The 26,549-nt window shown below is 41.0% G+C and overlaps 1 protein-coding gene across 4 annotated transcripts in view; it reads left to right on the top strand.

Moving 5' to 3' along the window:
* LOC137344561 (partitioning defective 3 homolog) overlaps nt 1-26,549 on the top strand; it is a 735,052-nt gene that overhangs the window by 463,240 nt on the left and 245,263 nt on the right. For all 4 annotated transcript variants that reach the window (XM_068007624.1, XM_068007617.1, XM_068007634.1 and 1 more), the window contains exons 10-12: nt 2,392-2,531; nt 5,997-6,125; nt 8,456-8,494. In XM_068007624.1, coding sequence (XP_067863725.1) covers nt 2,392-2,531; nt 5,997-6,125; nt 8,456-8,494 — 308 coding nt within the window. The remainder of the gene's footprint in view (nt 1-2,391; nt 2,532-5,996; nt 6,126-8,455; nt 8,495-26,549) is intronic.

Here is a 26,549-nt window from a genome sequence, read left to right as displayed (position 1 = left end):
TGCACTACCTCAAAGGAATCTTGTCAGATTTCTCAAGCATGACCTTCTTTTCCGAAATCCATGTAAGCTGCTTCTAATTATTTTCTCTCCATTTAGCTATTTAGTAATTTCATCTTTAATTAATGATATCAGAATGTTGCGTGCCACAGATATTTAACTATTTTTGAAAATGGGTATTATATTGGCCATTCTCCAATCCTCCAGCACATGGCCATTCTCAATAGAAGCCTGAAATATAATTTCTAGGGCCTCCGTTATTTGTTACCGGCTTTCCCTCAGGATCGTGAGATGTATTCCATCACATCTCGGCACTGTGCCCTTCTTTGACTTAATAGCTTCTCTCATATTTTCCTTTTATTTATTATAATATCTCTCATCTCACATTTAACAATTCCTCAATGACTTCCTCTTTTGTACATTAAAAGAGTTGTATAAATGCAAGTTGGTACGTAAACAATGATGCAAATGCTTGATACCTCTGCTGTTCTCCATTTGTCCTCTACTGCTGTGCTCCAACAAGTTGCCTTGCTCCTAACCTCAGAACAGCATCACCCACTGTACAAGTGTGATCTTTCCATTCCCCAAGCCAGCATTCTTGTGGCTGCTTGGACTGCAGTAGGAAATTGGTGCTAAATTACCAGAAGCTTGGTTGACGCTATCCCAATTAGTTTCACAGAGGAGCCCTGCAGCCACCAGATGGAGAAGAGACTTTCATCCCATCTATTGCGTCTGAATTGAAATCCAGGGCCATATTTTTAATCCAAAGTAAATTACAGTATTAATAGAATATACAACTAACTGAAATAACCCCAACTGGCTATCAACTTTATAGTTTGTTACTTGATTGGATAGTAGTACGTGGTCAGATGCCATGCTAATGTACCTCATATCCACTATGAACATGCTCGTTAAATTATAACAGGGACTTTATTTTGTTGTAGATTTAAACACACTGAGCTCTGTTTGTAATTGTTGTTGTTGAGGCTCAATCTTGGCGTTTGAGTTTCTCATTGGTATTTCATGCAAGCAATCATCTTTCCAGAAAATTGTATATTTATTCTAATTATTGAATAAGGTCACTGATCCATTTCAGTCAACATGAGATGTTTACCTGCCATGATAGAAGGTAATTGACATTCATTTGTCTTACAGAAAGGTCAGTCTGTGAACTTTTTAGCTGGCAGATTTTTTGAGGTGTGCAGAAGCATTTGCTGTTTTTGAATTTGGGCTTAAAATGTGAGCTGCATAACCGACTTAAAAACAGGATGAAAATGTTGCATTATTTGAATTGAATTCCCTCCTGGTTATAGCCTATTTGATATTGGATGACTTAGGGTAGTACCTCTCCCACTTCCAGTGTCACAAAATGGTTACCAGACCCTGTTTCACTCAACCTCTTCCCCTTCCCCTATCCATCGCCTGTCTAATTGTTAGAATCAATCACTTGAACTTTATTTTAGCATCAACTTTCACCCCCTCCCCCAAATTTAACTGCTTGCCTACCTCAACATTCCTACAATCTACAGGTTTTTAAAACACAAGTTTGTTATCACCTAATCAATACTTCATTTTCTGTCTTACTCCTTCTAACTATGATGGTGTCCTGCAACGTCCAAGATTCTTTTTCTTGCTTTCTCAGTTTTTAAAAAAAACATCACTTGTTCCCTCATCTCTTCGATATTTTTAAAAGTGCAGTTGTGAATCTTGTCTGAACTTAATGATATACCATGAAGAACTTTTAAAAGTTGCACATCTGCCTAATGATGGTTGTGGTAACAAGGAACTCCCATTATTTTGTCCTGGCTTCGTTAGTGATCCATCTGATTGCTGGATAAAGAAATCACACTTAAAGCCGATATTGGCATTTCAACCTTTGTCAGAACTTGAACCTGCGGTCAGAGATGTGTGAAGCAATTGTGGTACTTCCTGACCGAACTGCATTATAATGATTGAGTATTGATATTTTACATCTTTGTTGACATTTGTATAGAGCGCAAATTGTTACAATGCTATGATGCAAACAGGGTGCCATGGTAATGTTACGAAGTCTGAGAGTAAAAGTCAACCACTTGGCATTTAGCAAAACCAGACAATGGTATAAGCCTGCAACATCCAGCTGTTTTTATATATGTTTTTTCCGTTTGTCCTGCAACAATAATTTGAATTTTGCTTTAAGGCCAACGATGCCCTGTGCACTTTCCTGTCATTTAACATATAAAAGAGGTTTCACTGCAAAAATGCTTTCTCACATCGCAAGTAATCATCAGATTTTTTTTAGGCAAAAATGTTGTGTTCCACCATTCTGCAATTATAACTATTTTATTACTAAAGATCATTTGATCGTCTCTCCTCTAAAATCTGAAATTTACGTTTCCCTCTCTCTGTGTTTAGGTCCTGAAGGCCTCGGGTTCAGCATTACTTCACGGGATGTCCCTGTTGGTGGCTCGGCACCGATCTACGTGAAAAACATCCTTCCAAAAGGTGCGGCTATCCAAGATGGCAGGCTAAAGGCAGGAGACCGCCTCCTGGAGGTGGGTGGCTGCAAAAATGACTTCACATTTTAAGTCTGCATTCACAGATTATCAGCTTTTACTTCAAAGGCGAAAGTGTACTGGGAGAGTACCAAGCATGCTCATCATTCTGTAGGTGGAGCTAATGCACTGAAAGAGTGTGTCCAGAGTGGATTATGGAATTCAATTGTGTTTGGTCTGGGATGCTTGCCACACTATATAAAACCAGCTTGACATTTAGCCGCAGTAGCTTGTGTATTTCATGATTGTAGGTTGTTATTATTACACAGTTGTGTATCAGCAGATGTTCCTGTTTTATAAAATGATATTTCTGTTGCTAACTTTAGCTGTAACCAAACTTTTAATTTGTGTTGCATGCAAAGGAAATTTGGCTTTGCATTGAAATATAACCAGCAGTCTCTCAGGATGCAGTGTAAGAAAAACTGATGAAAGCAAACTTCAAAAAAATTGTATTGAACTTTTGTTTTAAAGCTGTTTAATGTTAGAAAGGAGCTGACAGCACTGTCAGCTTTCTGCTGGCATTAAAAATTAAACCAGCACTTGAGTGCTGGTCAGTGGAGCTCTGCTTACCTGAACAGAGGACAGTACAGGGCTGACAGTACTTTTTCTGGATGTGGGTATCACTGGCAAGGCTGGCATTTATTGCCCATCCCTAGTTGCTTGAGGAGGTGGAGGTGGGCATTCCTCTTGAACCACTGTAGCAGTTTGATACAACTGAGTGTCTTGCTAGGCCACTTCAGGGGGCATTGAGAAGTCAACCATGTTAGTGTGGAATTGGAGTCACTGGATTTCCTTCCCTAAAGGTTTTTACAATAATCCGACAGCTTTTACTGATCCCAGCTTTTTAATTCCAGATTTAAAAAAAAAATTGAATTCAAATTCTCAAACAGCCATGGTGGAATTTAAACTCATGTTCTCTGGATTATTAGTCCAGGCCTCTATATTACTATTCCACCAACACAACTACTACACTACGGTGCCTGTGCGATATATGTATACCTCAGCAATGTATATCTCAGCATTGCATGTTTGCACCACTCCAAGTAGGTACTGATCTCCAACCAGTACCTGTAGTTGAGTAGCACCATAAAATTGTGTTGTGCCACAAAGTGAATTATGAACCACTCATCAGAAACATATTTGGAGTCAGACATACAACCTGCTGCTCTTTTATTTTGATCAGCCTATTCCTACCGATCTCACCTTTTCCTTGTTCTTCTGTTCCTACGTTTTTTTAATGTAAACCTATCTGTATGTATTGTGTAACTTACAAAGCAGCATGTACTCTAATACTCTGTATTCCAGTGAAAATGTGTAAGTTTGTACAACTCCAAAATAAACACAAGTGAGATACCAAGAATAAAAAGCAGAGAAACAATCAAACTGTTTCCATGCTTTCTCCTTGTGTTTTTGCTCTTATCTGTACAGGATTTTTTTTAACCTAACATTATGTATATTGTAATCTTTCTAATGTACTGTTTGCTCTCATACTGTTCTTGCTTCCCAAATTCCTGCTTGCTGTTTTCATTTTCTGTGTTGCTTCCATCTATATGAGCTTCTTTTCTTCTTGTTTAAGTTTTCTTCTGTTTTCTCTTGTCACGGCCCCCTCCTCCTTTAATTGTGCCCAATGTTAGCCAAACCACAATCCCCCTTGCCCGATTATTCACCTAGTCTGGTTGTCAATCCCTTTCCTATCCAATCTGCCTCCTGCACTGTTTAACTGTCTGCCCACTCCTGCTCTCACAATGATTCATGGAATGCTATCGGGAGGCAGGGCTGTCCCAGCCACCCCTGCATTGTGAAATTGTCTCCTCTTATGAAAGTCCTCCTTCTGGTAGTATTCCCTGACTTTTGTTGTGAAAGTAGGAGCTGATAGATATTTATGAAACAGATTAGATGAGAGAGAGGCAGGGAAGCTGTAATGGACTGAGATCCTTCAATTTCTTATGTTTTTTTCACATTCGTTCTCATCTTCTGTATTATGGGGTCACAATCCTGTAAAATGAGGGGATCCTTTAGGAATGGGAGCTCAGATGACCTCAAATTGGTAGGGTTCAGGAATCAGACAAATACATCAAAAGATTGAACTACAAAGCAAACTTCAAACACCTCCACCTGTCAATTAAGGGATTAACTCAAAATTCTCAGGAATACAAATCTGAAGTATAAGGAGATTCCCATCCAACTCAGCAGTTGAATTTTGCTTCAGCTGATGGAGGTCCAAGATCAATCATGCAAATGCCCTGGAGCATTTACGAATAGTGGAGAATTTAAGAAATCACCGTGAAGAGAATAAAAAAAACTTTTGAAGTCCCATTGAACTTTCACTCCATAAAGAAAGAAAAAAAGTGTTGTTTTGTTAGTTTTTTAATAAAGGAGAGCTCCTTTTCAATTTTAGGGTAAGGTTCTCCCATATGTTTTGAATAAAAGCTCAATTTGTTGAGCAAAATGCTACCAATCCAGCTCCTTGTTCCTGCAGAGCCATACACAGCTGGCATTGCACTTCTGCTATTTAGATGTGTTTTGTTATCTTGTCAGTTTTTAGGGACTTGGCTGGAAATCAAGTTGTGGTACAACAGGGTTCAAATCATTTTGAAGTGGTTCAACTGAAAAGGGATCCTAGTGATTCTAATCAAGCTTCTACTTTGATACCGACTGTTTTGAGAGATTGTAGATAATGCAGTATCAAACAGAAGACAACTTATCAAAGTTAATGCTAAGTGGGCATTACTGTTTTAAAAAAAACCTCACATTTAAATAGTGGATACTTTAACTGTAACAGCTCGTTTTAATTATCAACAGTTTTCTAGCCACAGTGTGAAAAATGTGCTAGACTTGTAAATGATTCCTTTAAGGACTGTGACAGATTTTCTTCTTCCATGAGAATATAAAAATATTAAATTGTGGTACTTCTGTTTATCAAATAAGATGCTGCAAATGAAGTAATATGTAGTTCTATCTAATTTTCCCGTTTGGATAATTCAGTTTTGTAAGAAGGGCTGCAATCAATCCACCTGTTAGGTTGCAAGTGCTCTTAACACGAATACGATTTTTTAATGATTGTACGGCCATAGTAGCCAGTGGTGAACTGTTATTCATAGTTAGTGAGAGGTTGAGATGTAGCCAACATAGAATATAATTCATAGATATTGGAGGATAGGATCTCGTATGAGCAGTGGAGTTTCCAGCTGGTCGGTGTGTGATTTGTGGCCAGCAGAGCCTTAATGAATTAGTTATTGAAGCAGGGAAATGAGAATCGGATTCTTCCCACTATATTCTAGTTCCATTTTAGTCCTCCTTATATGTCAGAAATAGTTTCTTTTCAAAAGATGCATACAAATTTTAAAATCTGTAGAACAGATTCAACAATCAAATTGTTAACCTACTGCATTCAGTGTCCTGCCAAAATCTTGTCTTTGTATGTGTGGGATCAAAGTTAGTGATGACTCACTCCTGTAATTTCAGGTAAATGGTGTCGATCTAACAGGAAAAATACAAGAGGAAGTGGTGACCCTGCTGAGGAATACTAAGATGGGTGGCACCGTCAGTCTGCTGGTCCTCCGGCAAGAAGAAACTTTCCTCCCCCGGGAGCTGGTGCGTAGAACACCTGGCAAATTGGAGAAATATTAGAATAATCGGGAGCTGTTTGTATTTTGAGTGTTTGCTGATGGTGGGATTCATCTCCAGCCACTGGGGGCTCTCATTCTTTTTGTTACCACGTTAGGATCTTTCCTTCACCACAGCTTTTGAAGCCAGGTCAAAGCAGTAATGTCCGAGTGGGTGTTAAGATTTCATATTTGATTATCATGTTTTCATAAACTAACATGTTTCGAGGGTTTGGTTCAGTATTTTCATTAAGCGCATGACAAGTGACTGAGGGTCTCACCCTTTGTTCTGCTGACCAAGTATAAATCTGTATGCTGGTTAACACTATTAAGTTGTTGTTGTAGTGTTCGTTATAATGAAGTTAAATTTATATTTGTATAGCTGACATTTTGCCAGTGCAGAGGCATTCACTGAGCTGTAATTCAAGTAGCCAAATATATATTGGGTAGGTCCATAATTATTGTCGTGGTAAACCTCTTGGAAAGCTGGTAAGGTTTCTATTAGGTTTGCTAATCAAAGTAAAGGGTGGTCTAAAAATGCTTGATGTGTAGTCAATTGAATGGTATAAGAACAACTAAAACCATCGTTGAGTTAAGACCACAAGTCAAACCCACACAGATATTTTCTTAACAAGTGAACTTCAGAAATTATTGTCAATACCTCAACTATATTTGTTTCCTAGGCTTTATAAAAGTGATGTGAGAATGTGTGGATGCGAAATAACCCAATTCCCCACATGCTTCTAGACTGCATTAATTCTTGTATGCTAATGTTTATAAATAGAAATGCAGGAGCAATTTCATTAGAAAAGGTCCGATCATCATTGCCGTCTTTTTCATATTTATAAGGAAGTATTCTTTGTTTAATTGTCCTGCAGGACTGGCAGGCTGTGAAAAAAAATTGTAATCCTTTTACACCTCCCATCTCTGTTGATTTACTGCCTCTATGCTGTCCTCCTTCAGCCGAGAAGACATAATAGTCTGAGCCAAAGATTTGTGCTCGCCATTTTCTGTGCCAGTGGATGAAAGATATGCTTTTCAAAGCAGCATACACCCCTGCCAATGATCCCTCCCCTCGAGATGCAGTATTCTGGTGCAGTGAGCTACTCCATCCAGCAGCACAGCTGAGAACCAGTGAAACTTGACCATGGGGGTCCCAAATCACGAGTCCCAATCACAGCTGGGATTTGAACCTGTTTCTTTAGCCAGTGTATCCAGCACTGGAGTTCCAGAGCTGTCATGCTGAGCAACATACTTATTTTACTGAGTTCTTTTGTTGCGTGCTCTAGTTTTAAATGTTTTTATTTGGTTTTGAGAATTTTCTAACAGTCCTTCTTAGTTGCCATTTGTCATCGTTTTGTTTAAAACCTATTAAATGTTCATTTTACTACCATGGTGGAAGTGAATTGAAGAGGGAATAACTGATAACTTATAGTTTGTTGTTTAAAACTTATATATAAAAAATGTATTTTGACAAATCCTTAATGCATAACATATCTGTTATACAAAGTGACACATGATAATTTAAATACAAATTGATGATCTTCCTAACATGAAACGTAAAAGTCACTAATCAGTTAAGTACTAAAAGCTGTATGTTATTTTTGAGTTCCCCATTTCTAAATAAATAGGAAGAAGAAAGCCTTCTCCATTAGCAGACTTCCCATTTTGGATTGATGCTGGAAGAAGAGGGTAGAATTTGCTTCTGAGTGCTTCTGCTGCCTGATCCAGTTTTCCCCAGCAATGCTTGCCACAGTGTCAACTTGATAGGTTATAATGGATCAAGGGTCAAGTGTTCAGCCCTACAGACTTTAGCTTCAGATGACCAAAGTTTGAATATACTTCCATTATTTCTCCTGAAGCAAAGTTTGACTAACTGGCAAACAAACGTTTTAGTTTCAACTTTGAGCCACCAGAGCCAAATTCCAAATGCTGTTCCTGATCTGGATGACCACAAATTGACGTAAAACCATAAATAATTGAAGGACATGATCTCAAATGCTATTTTATATAACAAAAATAAACTCAAAATAAATGTAAGTGCAACATCTTATTCAACTCCTCTGACTCCTTTTAAAGTAATAGGCAGCAAATAAAACCTTTAAAGCCATTGCTCTTCGTGTGATAAAAAAAGGAAGGATCTTGACATTTTAAAGGCTTTAGGAGCTTTTCTTTCCACAGTAGTAATTGGTCTCAGCTGTAAAACAGATAATGTGAAAGATGCCCGTGAATACTTTTGTCGTTGCGTTCATCTGTGTAACACACATGCCAGTGGCTCTTATGCCCTGTGTTTTTATTCTTTGTTATCTTCACTTCCAGAAAAAAGAATCCAGTCAGATGCAGGCACCAAGTGACTTGGTAAGAGTTCTGTGTTTTAAGCCACACCAACTGCTGTGGAACATCTAACACTAAAATTAGAAAAATGGTTCTGCAGATGCATGTTCTGACTGTACTTGGTGATGAGCAGTTTGGATTTCTTACAGTTCTTAGCACCATAACTAAAATGGAACTATTTACTAAACCATTACGTTCAATTTATCTTTCCTGGCCAGAAATTTGTCGTTCCATTCAATATTTGGCTGCAGAAATCTCTTATCAAATTCCACACAGATCTACATAAATGTACTGGCAAAAGTAGCATGTGGTTGAGAGTATATTTGCCAAAAACGCAAAAAAGGCATGACTTTTTTCGACACCATCCACTGTGATGCTTGAACTTAAATTAGGAATTATTGTAATACTTTTATGTGTTTGGAGACCATCTTCAGAACAGAACATATTTTATCTTGACATTGAAAGTTTCCAAACCATCTGGAGTATAATATATCTATTTATATCATTGAGTATATGAAGTGGCTCTCTAAAATACAATACAACAGTATGGTAGCTGTGTGATCCATACAGCTCAGCAATGGTGCAATTAAAGGGCCTTTAAAAACTGGCTGCTCTGTAAATGTCATTGTGCTTTATAACATCTTTATTTGTAAATAGCTTGCTAATTATCTTTAGGTGCTTAGTTTGCAAATGTGTCCTTAATTATTATCTTCCGATGTACAGTGGACCAGATGGTACACGTGTAAGTGAAGAGTGGCAATGATAGTTATTTGTTCATCATGTGCTTCCTCCCCTTCCCCCACTCCCCCAATGGACCATTAGCTGAGTGAAAAATGTGCTGCATTAGGTCTTCAGTCATACCAATGGGTGGAAATGTTCAGTTCTGGAGAAGTTGCTGGTAATATGTCTGTTTGCTGTCACTGAAATATTTGCTGAATTGGGGAATGCATTCAAAGATTCTAGTTGCAGTTCTTTTTAAAAAAAAAATTCTGTGGAAAAAGAAATCATGTGCAGTTCATTTCCCATGTAAAATTCAAAATATCTTTTTTAACGAGAAGCCAAGTAACCCACTTTGCTATTAAGGGAAGGTGAACATGATCATGCTTACGTTAGATACAAATGGACAATTTACCTAATCTCATTGAAAGAGCTGCTTGAGGTTTAATAACTGCCAGCCTTCTTTCATCTTCCCCCATCCTGCCAGAGGAGTCAATTTCTTACCTAGGAATGTATAAACTAAATAGGAAGTATCAACTCTAGCATACAAATTGCTGTAGTAGAGAGAAATTGTGTGTTCTGCAATGCTGCCCCAAAGTCGTCACCTGGAAAGAAGTGCAGGTCCCCAAACTAGGTGCTCGTGCTGAGATGTTGTAAATGCGAAAAGGTCTGTCTGTGCCTTTTCCCATCAATACGATGATGACTTTGAGAAGTATTTCAAGGTTGCAAGAAAACCCCAGTTGAACTTGTTAGTTACTGTAAGGGATTTAACACACAGGTGGCGACTTACTCTGATAATCTCCAGAGATTTGAGAAGTGAAAAGGCTTCTAATAAACAAACTGTTCTCCTGTAGCATTGCTGACCAGTGGTCTGGAGCATAATTGACATTATGAACTCCTAACCTGCCTGTCCTGTTTAAGCCACTGCTAAAGGTACTCGCTGTGGGGAAGTGGTCTAAATAAATTCTGAGGATAATTCCAGGCTAATTGTTGTTAGTAAGGGAAGTTTGCAAATTTTTGGTTCCAAGTCACACTTAATTTCTGGTGGTTAGGGAAGTTTTTTTTTAACATGAAATGAGAGGCTTTATAAAAATATATATTTTTGACACTTTGATGTGTGACCTGTAATGTGTGAAGTATTGACACTCTTAAAATGTTCATAAAGAGCAATTACTTTGCATGAGCAAGGTGCTGATAATCATAGTACAGTATGTAGTATGTTAATATCTAACCAGAAGAAAGCAAAAGAGGAAGGAGAGAAACTCATGTACCAAGATTTATTTTCAGGTTTACCCGTATAATCTATTGTGAACGACATGCTCTCTGATGAGCATTTTGTATGATATTGAGTAGAAATCTTTCTGACGTTCATTGAAAAATGTCTCTTACTTTACTGTATCTCTGTTAAACAGCATGTCTATCTCCTCACTCTATTTCTCTGAGAAACAGTAAAAACCCTTCTTTAAACATATCCTTAAAAATGAGTACATGTATTATAATGTAAATGCCATCTTTCCCAATTTGTAGTAATGAATATAGTACAGTGTAATGTATATTAAAATTTCATATTATCCTTAGCACACTTAAAGTATTCTCACATTTTCTTCCTGTGGGTTGTTAACGATATTTCAGAAATATTGCCAGCACTCTTAAAGCCTTTGTTTAAATTGTTATTTAACATTTTAATAAACTACATTAAACATTAACATTTGACTGAGTACAGGAATGACTTTGATTCGACTTGTGCTTTAAGCATTATGGCTAGGCTGATGCGATGCTGACACGTTCAAAAGCCGTGGAAATCATCAGACCAAATTCTTATAATAAAACTGTTCCATGGACACAAGTTCAAGGTTTGGTCTAAGCACCATTCATGAACTGCAGATAATACAGAAAAATGATATTCCACACTTCCCAGCAGTATATTGAACACTTTTTTTAAACCTGTAGTATAAACAAATTCCTTTTCGATCATTTTTTTTTGTTCTTGCACAAATATAAAAGACTCGAGCCTGTAACCATCTCTGTGACATAACTCCCCCTCCCCCTCCATATTCATTGATCCTGGTTGACTTATCTGCAACATAAATGCTTGAAATATTGCATCACATAGAGGCTCATAGAAACAGGTTTGTTCTTTTGAATTTGTCTATTAGAGATGTGAGCTTTAACCCTGTGACCACCGGAGTCTTTTACAACTTAAAAAAAAAAATAAAATGCAAGAATCCCGCTATTTTTCTCCCCCTACCCCTCTTCCCTGTCCTTGGTATTCCGAGGGCACATATGAACTTTTCCCGTAGAGGGTAGATACATGACCTGCTTTAGGAGGTACATATGAATGTCCTGGAGATAACTGTTCAATTTTTGCTTGCTTCCTGTGGGAAATACCTGTACTCTGCTCAGCATTTCCCAATCAAGGTAGTTGAATTCAGAGAAGTGCAGGATTGGGGAGGGCAATCAGCAACCCAATATTCAGTGGCAATGCGTACTGGGATTCCAGATTGTGGCACACCAGCTCTGAAATCTCTCATCATTTTAAAATATTCAAGCTGTATTATGGGGTGGTGGGAATCAAGTTCACTGCCAAAATTCTTCACACGGCAATTTCCTGATCTCCTTCATGCAACTTCAGGAAGGCACAGACTGTAAATCCTGCAGAGGAAATTTGCTGGGTGTGTCCTCTGCATCTCCTAGTGGCCAATACAAGAATGACAGCAATTTTGGAGCAGGTGTCCCTTCGAAATACATAGAAATTTGTAGAAGTTAGAAGTTGGAACACGGAATTGCATCTTTTTATCTGGGCATTCGCTCGTACCATTTGGGAAAGGCTGAAAAGTCAGAAAATTAATAGGGGGATGTGGTAGAACATGTAGTAAACTAAAATGTGTGCCTTGAACAGCCAGATTTCAGACACAAGAGTTAAGTATGTCTGTGTTCAGTGTAAGACTATTGGTATGAGATATTGTACTGTTAAATATCACATACATGCCAACCTGTAAAACTTGCAATACAGACCAATAGCTTCAGAAAAGCTGTCATGATGTGGAGATGCCGGTGATGGACTGGGGTTGACAATTGTAAACAATTTTACAACACCAAGTTATAGTCCAGCAATTTTATTTTAAATTCACAAGCTTTCGGAGGCTTCCTCCTTCGTCAGGTGAACGATGTGAAAATGAAATCCTCGAAATGAAATCGCATTTATAATTCACAGAACAATGCTTGGTGAGTACAGACAGTTTTTTCAACTGCCCGTTGCCAAGGCAATCAGTGTGCAGACAGACAGGTGTTACCTGCCAGGTCTCACAGAATATACAAATCACCAAAAAAAAACAACAAACAAAAAAAAACAGAGATAGAGAGGTAGAAACATAGAAAAGACAGCAACTGACCCGTTATATTAAAAACAGATAACATTTGTTCGCTGGTGGGGTAACGTGTAGCGTGAAATGAACCCAAGATCCCGGTTGAGGCCGTCCTCATGGGTGCGGAACTTGGCTATCAATTTCTGCTCGACGATTTTGCGTTGTCGTGTGTCTCGAAGGCCGCCTTGGAGTACGCTTACCCGAAGGTCGGTGGATGAATGTCCATGACTGCTGAAGTGTTCCCCGACTGGGAGGGAACCCTCCTGTTTGGCGATCCGTTCATCCGTTGTCGCAGCGTCTGCATGGTCTCGCCAATGTACCATGCTCTGGGGCATCCTTTCCTGCAACGTATGACAGTCCAGAATGTCACCCGAGCACAACGCAACGCCATCAACGCTCCCAAGACCAACCGCAACATCGTCATCAAACCAGCGGACAAAGGAGGAGCCATAGTCATACAGAACAGAACGGACTATTGCAAAGAAGCATACCGACAACTGGACAACCAGGAACACTACAGACGGTTACCCACAGATCCGACCAAAGAACACACCCACCAGCTCAACAAACTGATCAAGACCTTCGATCCAGACCTTCAAAGCATCCTACGCACTCTCATCCCACGTACTCCCCGCGTGGGAGACTTCTACTGCCTCCCAAAGATACACAAAGCCAACACACCCGGACGTCCTATCGTATCAGGCAACGGAACCCTGTGTGAGAACCTCTCTGGATACATCGAGGGCATCCTGAAACCCATCGTATAGGGAACCCCCAGCTTCTGTCGCGACACTACAGACTTCCTACAAAAACTCAGTACCCACGGACCAGTTGAACCAGGAACACTTCTCACCACGATGGACGTCTCGGCACTATACACCAGTATCCCCCACGATGACGGCATCGCTGCGACAGCATCAATACTCAACACCAACAACAGCCAATCTCCGGAAGCCATCCTACAACTCATCCGCTTTATCCTGGATCACAATGTCTTCACCTTCGATAACCAGTTCTTTACCCAAACACACGGAACAGCCATGGGGACCAAATTCGCACCCCAATACGCCAACATTTTCATGCACAAGTTCGAGCAGGACTTCTTCACTGCACAAGACCTCCAACCAACACTATACACCAGATACATCGACGACATTTTCTTTCTATGGACCCACGGCAAGGAATCACTAAAGAGACTACACGATAACATCAACAAGTTCCATCCCACCATCAAGCTCACCATGGACTACTCCTCAGAATCAGTTTCTTTCTTGGACACACGAATCTCCATCAAAGACGGGCACCTCAGCACCTCACTCTACCGCAAGCCCACGGACAACCTCACGATGCTCCACTTTTCCAGCTTCCACCCTAACCACGTCAAAGAGGCCATCCCCTATGGAGGCCCTGCGAATACACAGGGTCTGCTCAGACGAGGAGGAACGCGATGGACACCTACAGACGCTGAAAGACGCCCTAGTAAGAACGGGATATGACGCTCGACTCATCGATCGACAGTTCCGACGGGCCACAGCAAAAAATCGCATAGACCTCCTCAGGAGACTAACACGGGACGCAACCAACAGAGTACCCTTTGTCGTCCAGTACTTCCCCGGAGCGGAGAAACTACGCCATGTTCTCCGCAGCCTTCAACATGTCATCAATGAGGACAAACACCTCGCTATGGCCATCCCCACACCTCCACTACTCGCCTTTAAACAGCCACCCAACCTCAAACAGACCATCGTTCGCAGCAAATTACCTCGCTTTCAAGAGAACAGCGTCCACGACACCACATAACCCTGCCACGGTAACCTCTGCAAGACATGCCAGATCATCGACACAGATACCACCATCACACGAGAGGACACCACCCACCAGGTGCATGGTTCATACTCCTGTGACTCGGCCAACGTTGTCTACCTCATACGTTGCAGGAAAGGATGCCCCAGAGCATGGTACATTGGCGAGACCATGCAGACGCTGCGACAACGGATGAACGGACACCGCGCAACAATCGCCAAACAGGAGGGTTCCCTCCCAGTCGGGGAACACTTCAGCAGTCATGGACATTCATCCACCGACCTTCGGGTAAGCGTACTCCAAGGCGGCCTTCGAGACACACGACAACGCAAAATCGTCGAGCAGAAATTGATAGCCAAGTTCCGCACCCATGAGGACGGCCTCAACCGGGATCTTGGGTTCATGTCACGCTACACGTTACCCCACCAGCGAACAAATGTTATCTGTTTTTAATATAACGGGTCAGTTGCTGTCTTTTCTATGTTTCTACCTCTCTATCTCTGTTTTTTTTTGTTTGTTGTTTTTTTTGGTGATTTGTATATTCTGTGAGACCTGGCAGGTAACACCTGTCTGTCTGCACACTGATGGCCTTGGCAACGGGCAGTTGAAAAAACTGTCTGTACTCACCAAGCATTGTTCTGTGAATTATAAATGCGATTTCATTTCGAGGATTTCATTTTCACATCGTTCACCTGACGAAGGAGGAAGCCTCCGAAAGCTTGTGAATTTAAAATAAAATTGCTGGACTATAACTTGGTGTTGTAAAATTGTTTACAATTCAGAAAAGCTGACAACAAAGACCTGAATATAAACCTGTGACATTACCTGTGTAGCTACATTGAAACTGCACTGGGACACAGGCTGCAGATGCATTCAACATTCCATCACTTGTATAGTGGAAGAGTGCGGCCAAAAATTACAATGATTTTCTCTCATTACTCTTTGTTACTAAACCTGACATTGTTTTTTTTCTTTAAATACACACTGGTTACAATGACATGACGGCACTTTGCTCCCCAGTTCATGGTGGCACTCTTCTCCCCCACATCATCCGAGTCCATCCTGTCACTCATCACTCCCTCACACCAAGTTCATTCTGATGCTCTCTTCCTTGCCTCTTTCTCTTGCCCTCCATCCTCTTGCCCTCCATCCTCTCCATTTATGCTGGCGCTCTTCTCTTCCAATCCATGCTGACGTATTTCTTCTCCTCACCCTTACACCAGTTCATGCGAGCATTCTTCTCCTTTTGGCCCAATTCAAGCTGGCAATCTTTCTCTTCTCCACTGCTGAAACTCCTCACCCTCTCCCACTCTTCCCCCAGTTCATGCTGGCACTCTTCTTCCATTCCTCAGTTCAAATGCTACTTCCCTCCGCCCTTTTCCCATTTCCTACTTGTACACCCCTAATTTCATGTTGGCAGCCTCTCTCTCTCTCTCTCTCTCTTCTCCTCCCATAGGTCACACTGGCACCCTTTTGCCTCCCCCCACCCCCACACCTAGTTCACGTTGGCTCTCTCATCCCTTCCCCATAGAGTCAGTTGCTGCTGCTGCTGCTCGAGGGGATTGGACACCATTGCACACCATGGGCAGAAATCCCTGATCTTGCGAGAATTCTCCTTCACAATGCACAGTGTGATTTAAATCCCCTGGAGGGTATGAACCAGGAGTCTAAATGTGGGTAGTGCTCCAAAGATGCTGTCTGTCACCAAGCAACACAGATGGTAGTGCATGCATAAATGCCAGTCACGAGTAGGCATTGTACAGCCAAGTGCAGTGTAAGCTGTTGGGGGATATAGTGCAAGATGTAACATGAACTGATGGGGATTAAGGGGATGGAAGAGGAAAAAAAACTCCTGTCAATTCGAAGTACAATCAGTGTCTTTTCCAGTTTTGAGGTGCAAAAGCTTGAGCTTCGAGCCTGTAAGAACTAAAATGTAATACCCTCTGAATGTATCAGGAGTTTGTATGATGAAGATGGATAAATAGATAGTTCTGCTTATTGATTGCTACAGGTTGTAGTGTTGGAGTTCCAGTGGATTTTTCAAGTTGAATGTAGCAGACAGATTTGCTGAAAGTATCAACAAAACATAATTAGAATAAAAGTATCTTGAAATAATAATTTTATTTCCAATGTGCGCAAGAGCTCTCTCCCCTCCCTGGATAATTGGTCGATTTTATGATTGTAGTTTAACATGGAAAGAGGTACTGCTATTCATTAATAACAAAATAAAGCTGTAGCTAAAAAAACAAACACTACTGAATAAATCTGTTTCATCCATCTACTTACTACAGTAGCATGAGATTGGTACCTCAACAGAGATGAAGCTGCCCCCCATCTCTGTGGCACGGCACACTGGTACTCCCATTCACTGCAATGCGAGGCAATTTATATTTAACTAATCCCCTATCTGTGATATATTTAGGATGGTCCTAAACCATCCTAAATATATCACAGCTGCAATTTAAACATACTGAGAGTATCGACACTTTCTTCCGTTAATAATTATACTAAAATCCTTTTTAAAATGCTCCTACATCGATTTCGCCTAGAGTGCCAGTCAGTGCTGTTAGAGTTTTGATTTATTATGGTGCAGAAATGTTACTGCAGCTCTCAAAGGGCAAATGATCAGAAGTTGTGAAATAACGTATGCATGCAAACTATACGGCTGGAATACAAATAGAAAAATAGCTTGGCTTGGGAGTGTTAGGAAGTTGTAACATAATCTCACTTCAGATGACATAAACCACAGGGGTGACGAACAGGCACCATTTCTCATCTGGTTTAGAAAGTTTCTGAAAGAAATATATGTTCACGACCTTTTAGTGTGTGGATGTATTAGCGAAATACATGAGAACGGGCAATTTTTCTGGAAGTGGAATGTAACCAGCATCATTATAATGAGATCTCTAATCTCTTACTCCAGAAATCCATGACAATGAAAATGTGAAATTTAGGGCTATAGCCACTGATCTAAACCATCAAAATGTAACAGTCCAGACATTATAGAACAAAATTTTCTAACCATATTGTAGTGGCATTGAAAAGAATATCTTTCAGCTGGACACATTATGATATATTATGCCAGCTAAGAGTGATGGAGCATGTGGAAATACTCAAACGCCCACGTTTTAAGCTGAAGTCAGGAGAAAAAAGTCTGGAAATCATATGCTCAGGCGGTTGTTCTTTCAAGCTGGTGTGGAAATTATTTTCCCGTTTCTTTTTGTTTTATATCCTATGTGAACGCTAAATTTAGCTACAATAGTAACCAGCAGTTGTTGATGCAATTTCCCTTGTAGAAAAGTTGTTGTACTGCTAAACTGTTCCAGAAAGAGACTAAAATAATATGGAGCACATCTGTGATAACTACCGTTGCAAGTGTGGAACAGCTGATTGAGATTGACTTGGAATGCTATAAGATGACTGGTAGAAGGTCTGGCAATGCCCTGTGTATTAACCCCTTCTTCACCTGCCAACTTCACCACCAGTTTTTTCGAACGCCAAAAAGTTTGTCATGGAAAGGTAGCCTTGTGATGAAGTGTATTGATATGATTAAAATATATCGCCATGAAATGGTGGGACCTGGTTTCATGCCCACAGTTCCTCTCGCAATGGATTTGAGAGAGACACTGAATGAAGTTGAGGAACTTTCCCATCCCATCCCTCCAAGAGATGGAGAGGGAAAAATCTAACTCTTGTACCTGTGAGTACTAGCGATCCTTAGTTTGTGGTTGCAGAGCAGTATTGAAAGCTAAAACTTTAAAAAAGAGGAAGGTGATACAATATGCCTTGTATTTGATCTTAAACTGTTCAAATCAAAATTGCACCAACAACCACAAAACGTGTTTCTGTAACTCAGAAATTGTTTTAACTTTAGAAATCTATTGGTGTTTTCCTGCTGTATTTTTGTTAGGGCCATGGCATATTCGAGTGCACACAATTATTTGTTAATGCTGTAATGTGCCGCAACATTTTCCTCTCTCTTTCCCAACGGTTTTCACTCCTCCCTCATCTTCTATCCTGAAGGCATTGAATCCTTGCGGAGGTGTAGTGCCACAGAAGGGATTGCCCTCCTGCAAGTCACTACTCTTTGTTTGACTCCGTAGATAGTGAGTATCGACAGGCTATTTGTCACCGGTGGAGGAAGGGGAATAACAACTGAGCCGAGTGCTTTTCTCATCTGACATCCACATTGTGATCAGTAGTGCCTAATTCCTTCTATACATTTGGTTGTGCCATTTGTCATTGCCCCCTTGTTGATTCGTTGAGTCGATTACTTCACTGTTCTGCTTTGCAACAATTTGGTGGGTGTTTCTTTATGCAGAAAATGGATTTTCACTGTGGTACATTTCTGTTTCAGTTTGCCTCTGTTTCGTACAATAACTTCGGGCAATTTGAAACAGAAATTCCCATGGTGATTTTTTTTTTTCCTTTGAACTTGCATGCTGTACACTCTCTAGTGCAAGTTAAATTGAAATAAAAACAGCTTTAAAGGAGCAGCAATGGATAAGATGAAGAGAAAATGGAAATAAGTAGAATCCTGGAGAAGCTCCAAAAATGAGAGAAGCATGGAGGAAGGGAATAAAAGGGGAAAAAAGAAATGCAAAATAAACTGAGTAGAAAGAAATCAGAGTGCAGAAAATCAAAAGATTGTGCATGTGGCAGACTTGAAATATTAGTTTGCATTCCCTTTTTTTTAAACCGAGGTTCCAATCAAAAATGCCATCACATCTTAAACATTGAATTTTGTTGCCCATTAAACTTTGACCTAGATAAGTGCAGTGTTACGCATTTGGGCAGGAGCAACACCAAGTGCATTTGTACTTTACATGAAATTGGCTGAGAAAAGAAAAGGATCTTTATGTTATAATTCACAATTCTGTAAAGGTTCGTTAACCAATGGCAGAGAAAACATGGCCAAAGCAGATAGGGTATTAGATTGTATTGAAAGGACTATTCTGTATACAACTAAGCGCACCATTTTGACCTTTGGTTAGACTGCATTTAGAACACTGCATCCAGTTTTGGTCCCCTTGTATTGTGGGATGATAGAGGCTTTAGAAACAGTTCAGAGAAGAGCCACAAGAATGATTCCCAGCTTTAAAACCTTAGTTGCTCAGAGAGACTTAAAAGGTGGGTCTGTTCACTTTAGAGATGCTTAGACTTAGGGGTGATTTGATATGAGGTATAGATAATAGTTGAAGGACTAAATTATGTTCCTATTGATAGATTATTTCAATTCAATAGATTGGGGAAGATTAGGGGTCATGCGTAGAAGTTATCCGAGGGTAGAGAGAGGTTAGATGTCAGGTGGCTCTTGCTTTCCCAGAGGTTAATAAACCTTTGGAACAAGTTGCCAGCTTGTGCAGTGAGTGCTGACTCTCCATAAACCTTCAAAGGAGAGCTGGACCAGTTCCTGACTGGAGTAGAGATCACATCTTATAAAATGTAGGTGAAGTACCAGCCAATATAAGCATGGTTAGTGAGGCCTCCTGGACTAGTTTTCGACCACCTACGTGGTGGTCGGAGAGGAATTTTCCAGTTTTTCTTTCCCTAATTGGCCATGGATTTTTATCTGGTTATTGTCTCTCCTGGGAGATCACGTGGCTGCTCGTGGATAGGGGGTGTCTAATACTGTTGCTTCACTCATCATGACTGCGTGGGGCTGGTTTGATGGACCAGATGGTCTTTTCCTGCCCGTCAGTTTGTATAACAGTAATACTTTTCGACGATGAGCTGCTATCCGCAATTGGGAAGATTAAACTATTTACAGTCTTAATGTGTGGCTTTAATTGTTCAGAAAAATGTCATTACTGACCCTAAATAGTAGTTGTATCGACTTACTCATTTGTGGGCTGGTCTCACGTGTTAACCTCACATGGACCACAGTCATTAAGTTAATTTGTTCATAGCATTAATTTGAAAATTGACAATGAATAACTGCACTCCAGGTAAAATTAGTTTGAACAAGGCTTGATGAACTTTGGACTTGAATTTTTTTGTACGGCTTATTCTTGTAAATTCGAAACCTATGTTCAATTCAGTCTGAGTTATAAAACTGAGAAAATAAAGTTCTTCCAGTTATATGAGCTGAATAAAACTTTTATTCTTAATCTTATTTTTGATGAATTGAATCTTTTGTTTGAATAAGTTAGTTACAGTATATTTTCAAATTGATTTAATTAAACAATTAACCAATTTATTAAAAACTGACAACATGAATAAGGATATGGTGGGAAGAAAATCTATCATTGGAAGGCTCTACTGTACTGACATTCAAAAAGTACAAATTTGTCATGTACAATAATGTAGCATATTCAAAATTAGTTCCGATATAAGTATTTCTGAGGATTTTTAAACATTTCAGTTGGTGAATAAACCAGAAAGGTTTTAATTAACCAGGAATCACTTCATCACCACAGAAAAACTCTTGATTTAAAAAAAAAAATTAGGTCTTAGTAAAGGGGTAAAAAAGCTATTGAAAATTCAGGAAAGAAGCTGCCCAATTAGCCCACTGTCATAGAGAAAGAGATCTAATTATCCAGGTTAGTAGTCTGAAACATTTTGTCACGTTAATATGAATTTGCATAGTTTTAATCAAATGTCTCCTTTGGAGATAACTGAAAGCCATCATGACTAGTGTGTTGGTCTTTGCAAGGAATTATCTCTAGCAGCACTAATCTACAGAATTCTTAAATAATATAAATATTCTGAAGAGGTTGTTAAGCTTCAGTGTTTTCCATCGGTGATCTCCTTTAGTTCCCTATTGCCTTCCTTTTCTCCTCCCCTATGGTTGGTTACTGCATCCATGCTGTTCTCGATGGAATGATCCAACTCATAGATATTTAAATAGATGCCATCAATGCCATTCCTTGGTTGATCGATAAAGAAGCATACTTGAACAAATTAGATCATGTATGTTGTTAATGGACCATTTTTTTGAAGACACTTCCTTATGCAAGTATAATTTCATAATTATTTTATGAACTCGTATTCTATATTGTTACTCACTCTTACCTTACATTAATCTAAGTGTGGATTCGAATTTTTAGTAAATTGAACAAGACATTACCTACAACCAATGCATATTTATAAGATTTACCTACAATGTCAAAATGTAATCAGAAATGAGTGAAGCTGCATTGTCTGATTTTATGCATAGAACCATTGAAAAGATACAGCACAGAAGGGGGCCGTTCGGCCCATCGTGTCCGCGCCGGCTTGAAGAACAACCGGGTGCCCATTCTAACCCCACCTTCCAGCACCCGGTCCGTAGCCCTGCAGCTTATAGCACTTTAGGTGCAGGTCCAGGTACTTCTTAAAAGAGTTGAGGGTCCCTGCCTCTACCCACCAATTTGGGCAGCGAGTTCCATACACCCACCACTGTCTGGGTAAAAAAGATTTTCCTCATGTCCCCTCTAATCCTTCCATCAATCAGCTTAAATCTGTGTTCTCTAGTTTTTGAACTCTCCGCTAGGGGAAACAGGAACTTCCTGTCTACTCTATCTGGGCCCCTCATAATTTTGTACACCTCAATCAAGTCTCCCCTCAGCCTCCTCTGCTCCAAGGAAAAGAACCCCAGCCTATCCAATCTCTCCTTGTAGCTGCAATCATCAAGCCCTGGCAACATTTTTGTAAATCTTCTCTGCACTCTCTCCAGAGCAATTACGTCCTTCCTGTAATGCGTTAACCAGAACTGTGCAAAATACTCCAGCTGTGGCCTTAGCAGCGTTTTATATAGTTCAATCAGTACATCTCTGCTTTTGTATTCTATACCTTGGCTAATAACGGAGAGCATTCCGTATGCCTTCACGACCTTATCTACCTGTACTGCCACTTTCAGGGACCTGTGCACATGCTTCTTCTATCCCTCTCAATATATTCCCATTTACTGCGAATTCCCTTTTACTGTTTGCCCTCCCTAAGTGCATTACCTCACACTTCTCCGGGTTGAACTCCATTTGCCACTTTTCCGCCCACTCCACCAACCCATTGATATCTTCTTGGAGTCTACAGCTGTCCTCTTCACTATCAACTACACGGCCAATTTTTGTGTCGTCTGCAAATTTGCCAATCATGCCCCCTACATTCAAATCCAAATCATTAATATATAGCACAAACAGTAAAGGACCCAACACTGAGCCCTGTGACACACCACTGGAAACGGATTTCATGATATTACATAATTTTGTTAACAAAAGTGAGCAAATGTACTTGTCCCAGATTTTAAAGTACATTGAGAACCACAGAAGTTTGCAACATAGAAGGAGAGTCATTGGGCATGATTTTAACATGGAGGCGGGAAGGGACCGGGGTGGGGGAGGGGGGTTAAGATAATTGGTCGCGAAACCCAGCAGGTAAGTTGGCGCGTCGCAATCTGCAATCACAATCTTAATGAGGTCAATAAATTTTACTCTGGGCTTCGCGCCCGGCAGCCAGCCTGATTGACTGGCTGGCTGTCGGCGGGAAGGTCGGGGATCAGAGAAGAGGGAGGATGGGATCGTTGGTCATGGAGTACATGGGTGGGGGATGATGCTGGGAGGAGAACGGGGGTAGGGGGGACTGTTGCTGGGTGGGAGGGGTTGAAGGGCTAATGCAGGAGGAGATTGGGGGGGCTGATGGTGAGGGTTGGAGGGCTGGTAGGGAAAGGGCGGAGGGCTGATGCTGGGAGGAGATTGGGGTGGAGGAGGGCTGGTGTTGGGAGGAGATCGGGGGTAGGGGGGGGAGGGCCGTGGCTGATGCCGGGAAGAAATCGGAGGCCACTCGAAGATGAAGGAGAGATTGGAGATCGTGGAAGAGGAAGAAGAAATCGTAGGTTGGGTGAAGAGGTTGCAGAGTCGGAGATTTGGGGAGGGTGGGGGAGGTGTCCCGCATCGTGGGGGGGGTTGGGGGTGGATCGGCCGATTGCGGGGTCATATCAAGCCAGGTTGGCTTGTTGGGCCTGGAACAAGCACTCCTGCTCCTCCAGGCCCACAAGCAGTGTAATAAAGGCACTCATGTTATGGATCCGGCCCTTCCCACTTGCTTTCACCTGATGTGAATCGGAAGTGATGGGAAACTCGAACAGCTAAGGTTAAAGTTGTTTAACTTTCGTAATGCACAAAAAATTAAGTGCCTCAACTATTTCAATGAGGTACATCGCCCCTTTAGGTATCAGCCCACAGGCTTAAGGTAGAGTCGGGACTTCTGGGTTTCTGTTGCGTGCGCATCCAAACGCTCCTGGGTCATACCCGGAAGTGGTTGCGTTGGAACCGGGATGCAGTCGCGCTCCAAAAATCCACTATTTTTACTGCCCATCTGCCCCCACTCCGCCTGTTCTTGGGGGTTAAAATTACCCCTATTGTCTCTGTGCTGGCTGTTTGCTGGAGCAACGAAAGCTAATTCCACTGCCCTGCTTTCTTCCCATAATCCTGCACCTTCCTCTGCTTCAGATATTTTAACCAATTTTCCCTAAAAAGATGCAATGGTCTCTGCCTTACTTCTCCCTGTTGCAAATCAGTCCATGCTCCAACAGCCCTGTGTGTTAAGAAATTTCTCCTAACCTGTTGCCTCACTTTCTTTATTCAACTTATGAAAACCCTTCATAATATTAAAAACCTCTCATAAATCTCTTTGGTTCTAGGAAGAAAAGTAGAAAGCATCTTAAACACTAGCTTTGTGCTTTTACTTGGATATTCCTGAATTTATTACATTCTTATCGGAACATAGTTATAGTTTTTTTTAGTGTGGTTTATAATTCTATTTGAAGATTCGGTGATCTGGGTTTAATAGTTCCTTCACTGAGAAGCCCCCAAAGAGTTCACATGTAAATTGAAATTTCCAATGGCCCTATGGAATTACAGATACAGCTTTTAACTTTTCCGGCAATGCAGATAAATTTAACCCCTTTATAGTCTAGAAGTTGGAGAAGACTGCTTTATTTGATTTGGATTGCTAGCCACTGCTTTTTGGACAGCTGTATTTATCATCTCAATGTGAAGTAGGACCCCTTTTATACATGAATGCTAAATAAAGAACTTTCAACCTTCAGTTGTGTTCAAAGAAAAAAAAATCTTGCTCTATATTGGCAAAGCCTGAAAGAAATGTTATAATGCAAAGGAGGATTCTGGAATTTGTGATGTGTTTGTGGACAATTTATTTTTCACTAAGTGAACGATTCAGTAATCTACAGCAACTTGAGAGTTATTACTGTCTGCTATGCCGGTTGAAGTTATCTGTTCATTTGTTCTTGTGGGTAGTGTTGGACTCACAACGAGAAGATTGTGTATTCCAGTTCCAGCTGTGACTGACTTTTATCAGAACTCGGCTGCTCTCATTAAGTGAGGTTTGCTGGTACTTGGCTGAGCTGCTTGATGGAACGCTGCGTGAAAGTAAAACATTCCATTTAAGAAGGTGCAGAAAAAATTGGTGCGATCTATTCCACCATGCAGAAGCAAAGCTCAGATTACACTCTCTGTTATGCAGTCATGTGTGACCATGACACTCGTGCAGATTTCTTCATACTGAATCGAAGCTGTAATTACCACTGTGTCGTCAAGTGCTGACACCAGTTTACTATTGAGAATGATGTAATGCAAATAAATTACAGGATCTTTTTCACTCATGAAATAAGAGAAACTTTACTTTGTGTACAATTTTATATATAGACAGTTGCAGAGTGTGTAACTGAAGAGAGATGCAGATAGACAATTATAACCAGTAACACTGAGAATTTTCATTTTAAACCAAGCTTCAAATGACAAAAGCAGATTTAGTCAAAAAATCACACATGCGTACCCATTTAAGATTTTTCCAGCTGGAACAATACAGCTCGCTCTTCCCTTGCACTGTTTGCTGCACATGGCCATCTGCATTTCTTTTGTATCTATTCCAGTTGTATATGTACTTTTCTCTTGAGGAAGAGAAAATATTTTCTCTTAGCCACGTCATGTCCATTTTCAGCCTTGGGGGTTTAATTATTGTGTTTGAACATGTTTCAAGTTCTGAATTGATCCGTTTAACTACTGGATTTATTCCAAGTTTTGGCTTCACAGTTAGTCAGTTACAGAGAGGTTTTTGTAGTATCTGTCCACAAGTCGTGGTGTCCACTGGACCATAACCTCTTGTCATGGAAACCGGCTGAAATTTCCAAGGAGAGAGTCCAAGGTGAAAGGGCTCATAGTTCGATAATAGGTGAAACAGTGATTTTCTTCCTGTTAGAACAAAGATAGCTATGCACCCAACTTCCTCTTATTCCCACTGCATCAGATAAATATTTGTAAAAATTTGTAGGGATCACGGGGGTCCGTGATCATTGTGGGGGGGGGATTGGAGTCGGGGGTCCATGATCGGGGTCAGGGGTCCGCGATCGTTGGGGAGGGATTGGGGTTGGGGGGGCGGAGATCGGGGGTGGGAGTCCACGATTGTTGGGAGTCCACGATTGTTGGGAGTCCACGATTGTTGGGAGTCCACGATTGTTGGGAGTCCACGATTGTTGGGAGTCCACGATTGTTGGGAGTCCACGATTGTTGGGAGTCCACGATTGTTGGGAGTCCACGATTGTTGGGAGTCCACGATTGTTGGGAGTCCACGATTGTTGGGAGTCCACGATTGTTGGGAGTCCACGATTGTTGGGAGTCCACGATTGTTGGGAGTCCACGATTGTTGGGAGTCCACGATTGTTGGGAGTCCACGATTGTTGGGAGTCCACGATTGTTGGGAGTCCACGATTGTTGGGAGTCCACGATTGTTGGGAGTCCACGATTGTTGGGAGTCCACGATTGTTGGGAGTCCACGATTGTTGGGAGTCCACGATTGTTGGGAGTCCACGATTGTTGGGAGTCCACGATTGTTGGGAGTCCACGATTGTTGGGAGTCCACGATTGTTGGGAGTCCACGATTGTTGGGAGTCCACGATTGTTGGGAGTCCACGATTGTTGGGAGTCCACGATTGTTGGGAGTCCACGATTGTTGGGAGTCCACGATTGTTGGGAGTCCACGATTGTTGGGAGTCCACGATTGTTGGGAGTCCACGATTGTTGGGAGTCCACGATTGTTGGGAGTCCACGATTGTTGGGGGGTTCGCTGCAGGTCAGCTTGTTGGGCCTGGAGGAGCAGAAATGCTTCCTCCAGACCCACAAGCTGTGCCAGAAAGGCACCTACCTGTTAGTCTTAGGCCTTCTTGCCTCCCTGCCTCCCTTCATGAGGCATGAAAAAGA

This window comes from Heptranchias perlo, chromosome 2 (assembly GCF_035084215.1).
Source record: "Heptranchias perlo isolate sHepPer1 chromosome 2, sHepPer1.hap1, whole genome shotgun sequence".
NCBI classification, from domain to species: Eukaryota; Metazoa; Chordata; class Chondrichthyes; order Hexanchiformes; family Hexanchidae; genus Heptranchias; species Heptranchias perlo.
The sequence above is the reverse complement of the archived record's forward strand: the minus strand, read 5'-3'. Positions and strand labels throughout refer to the sequence as shown.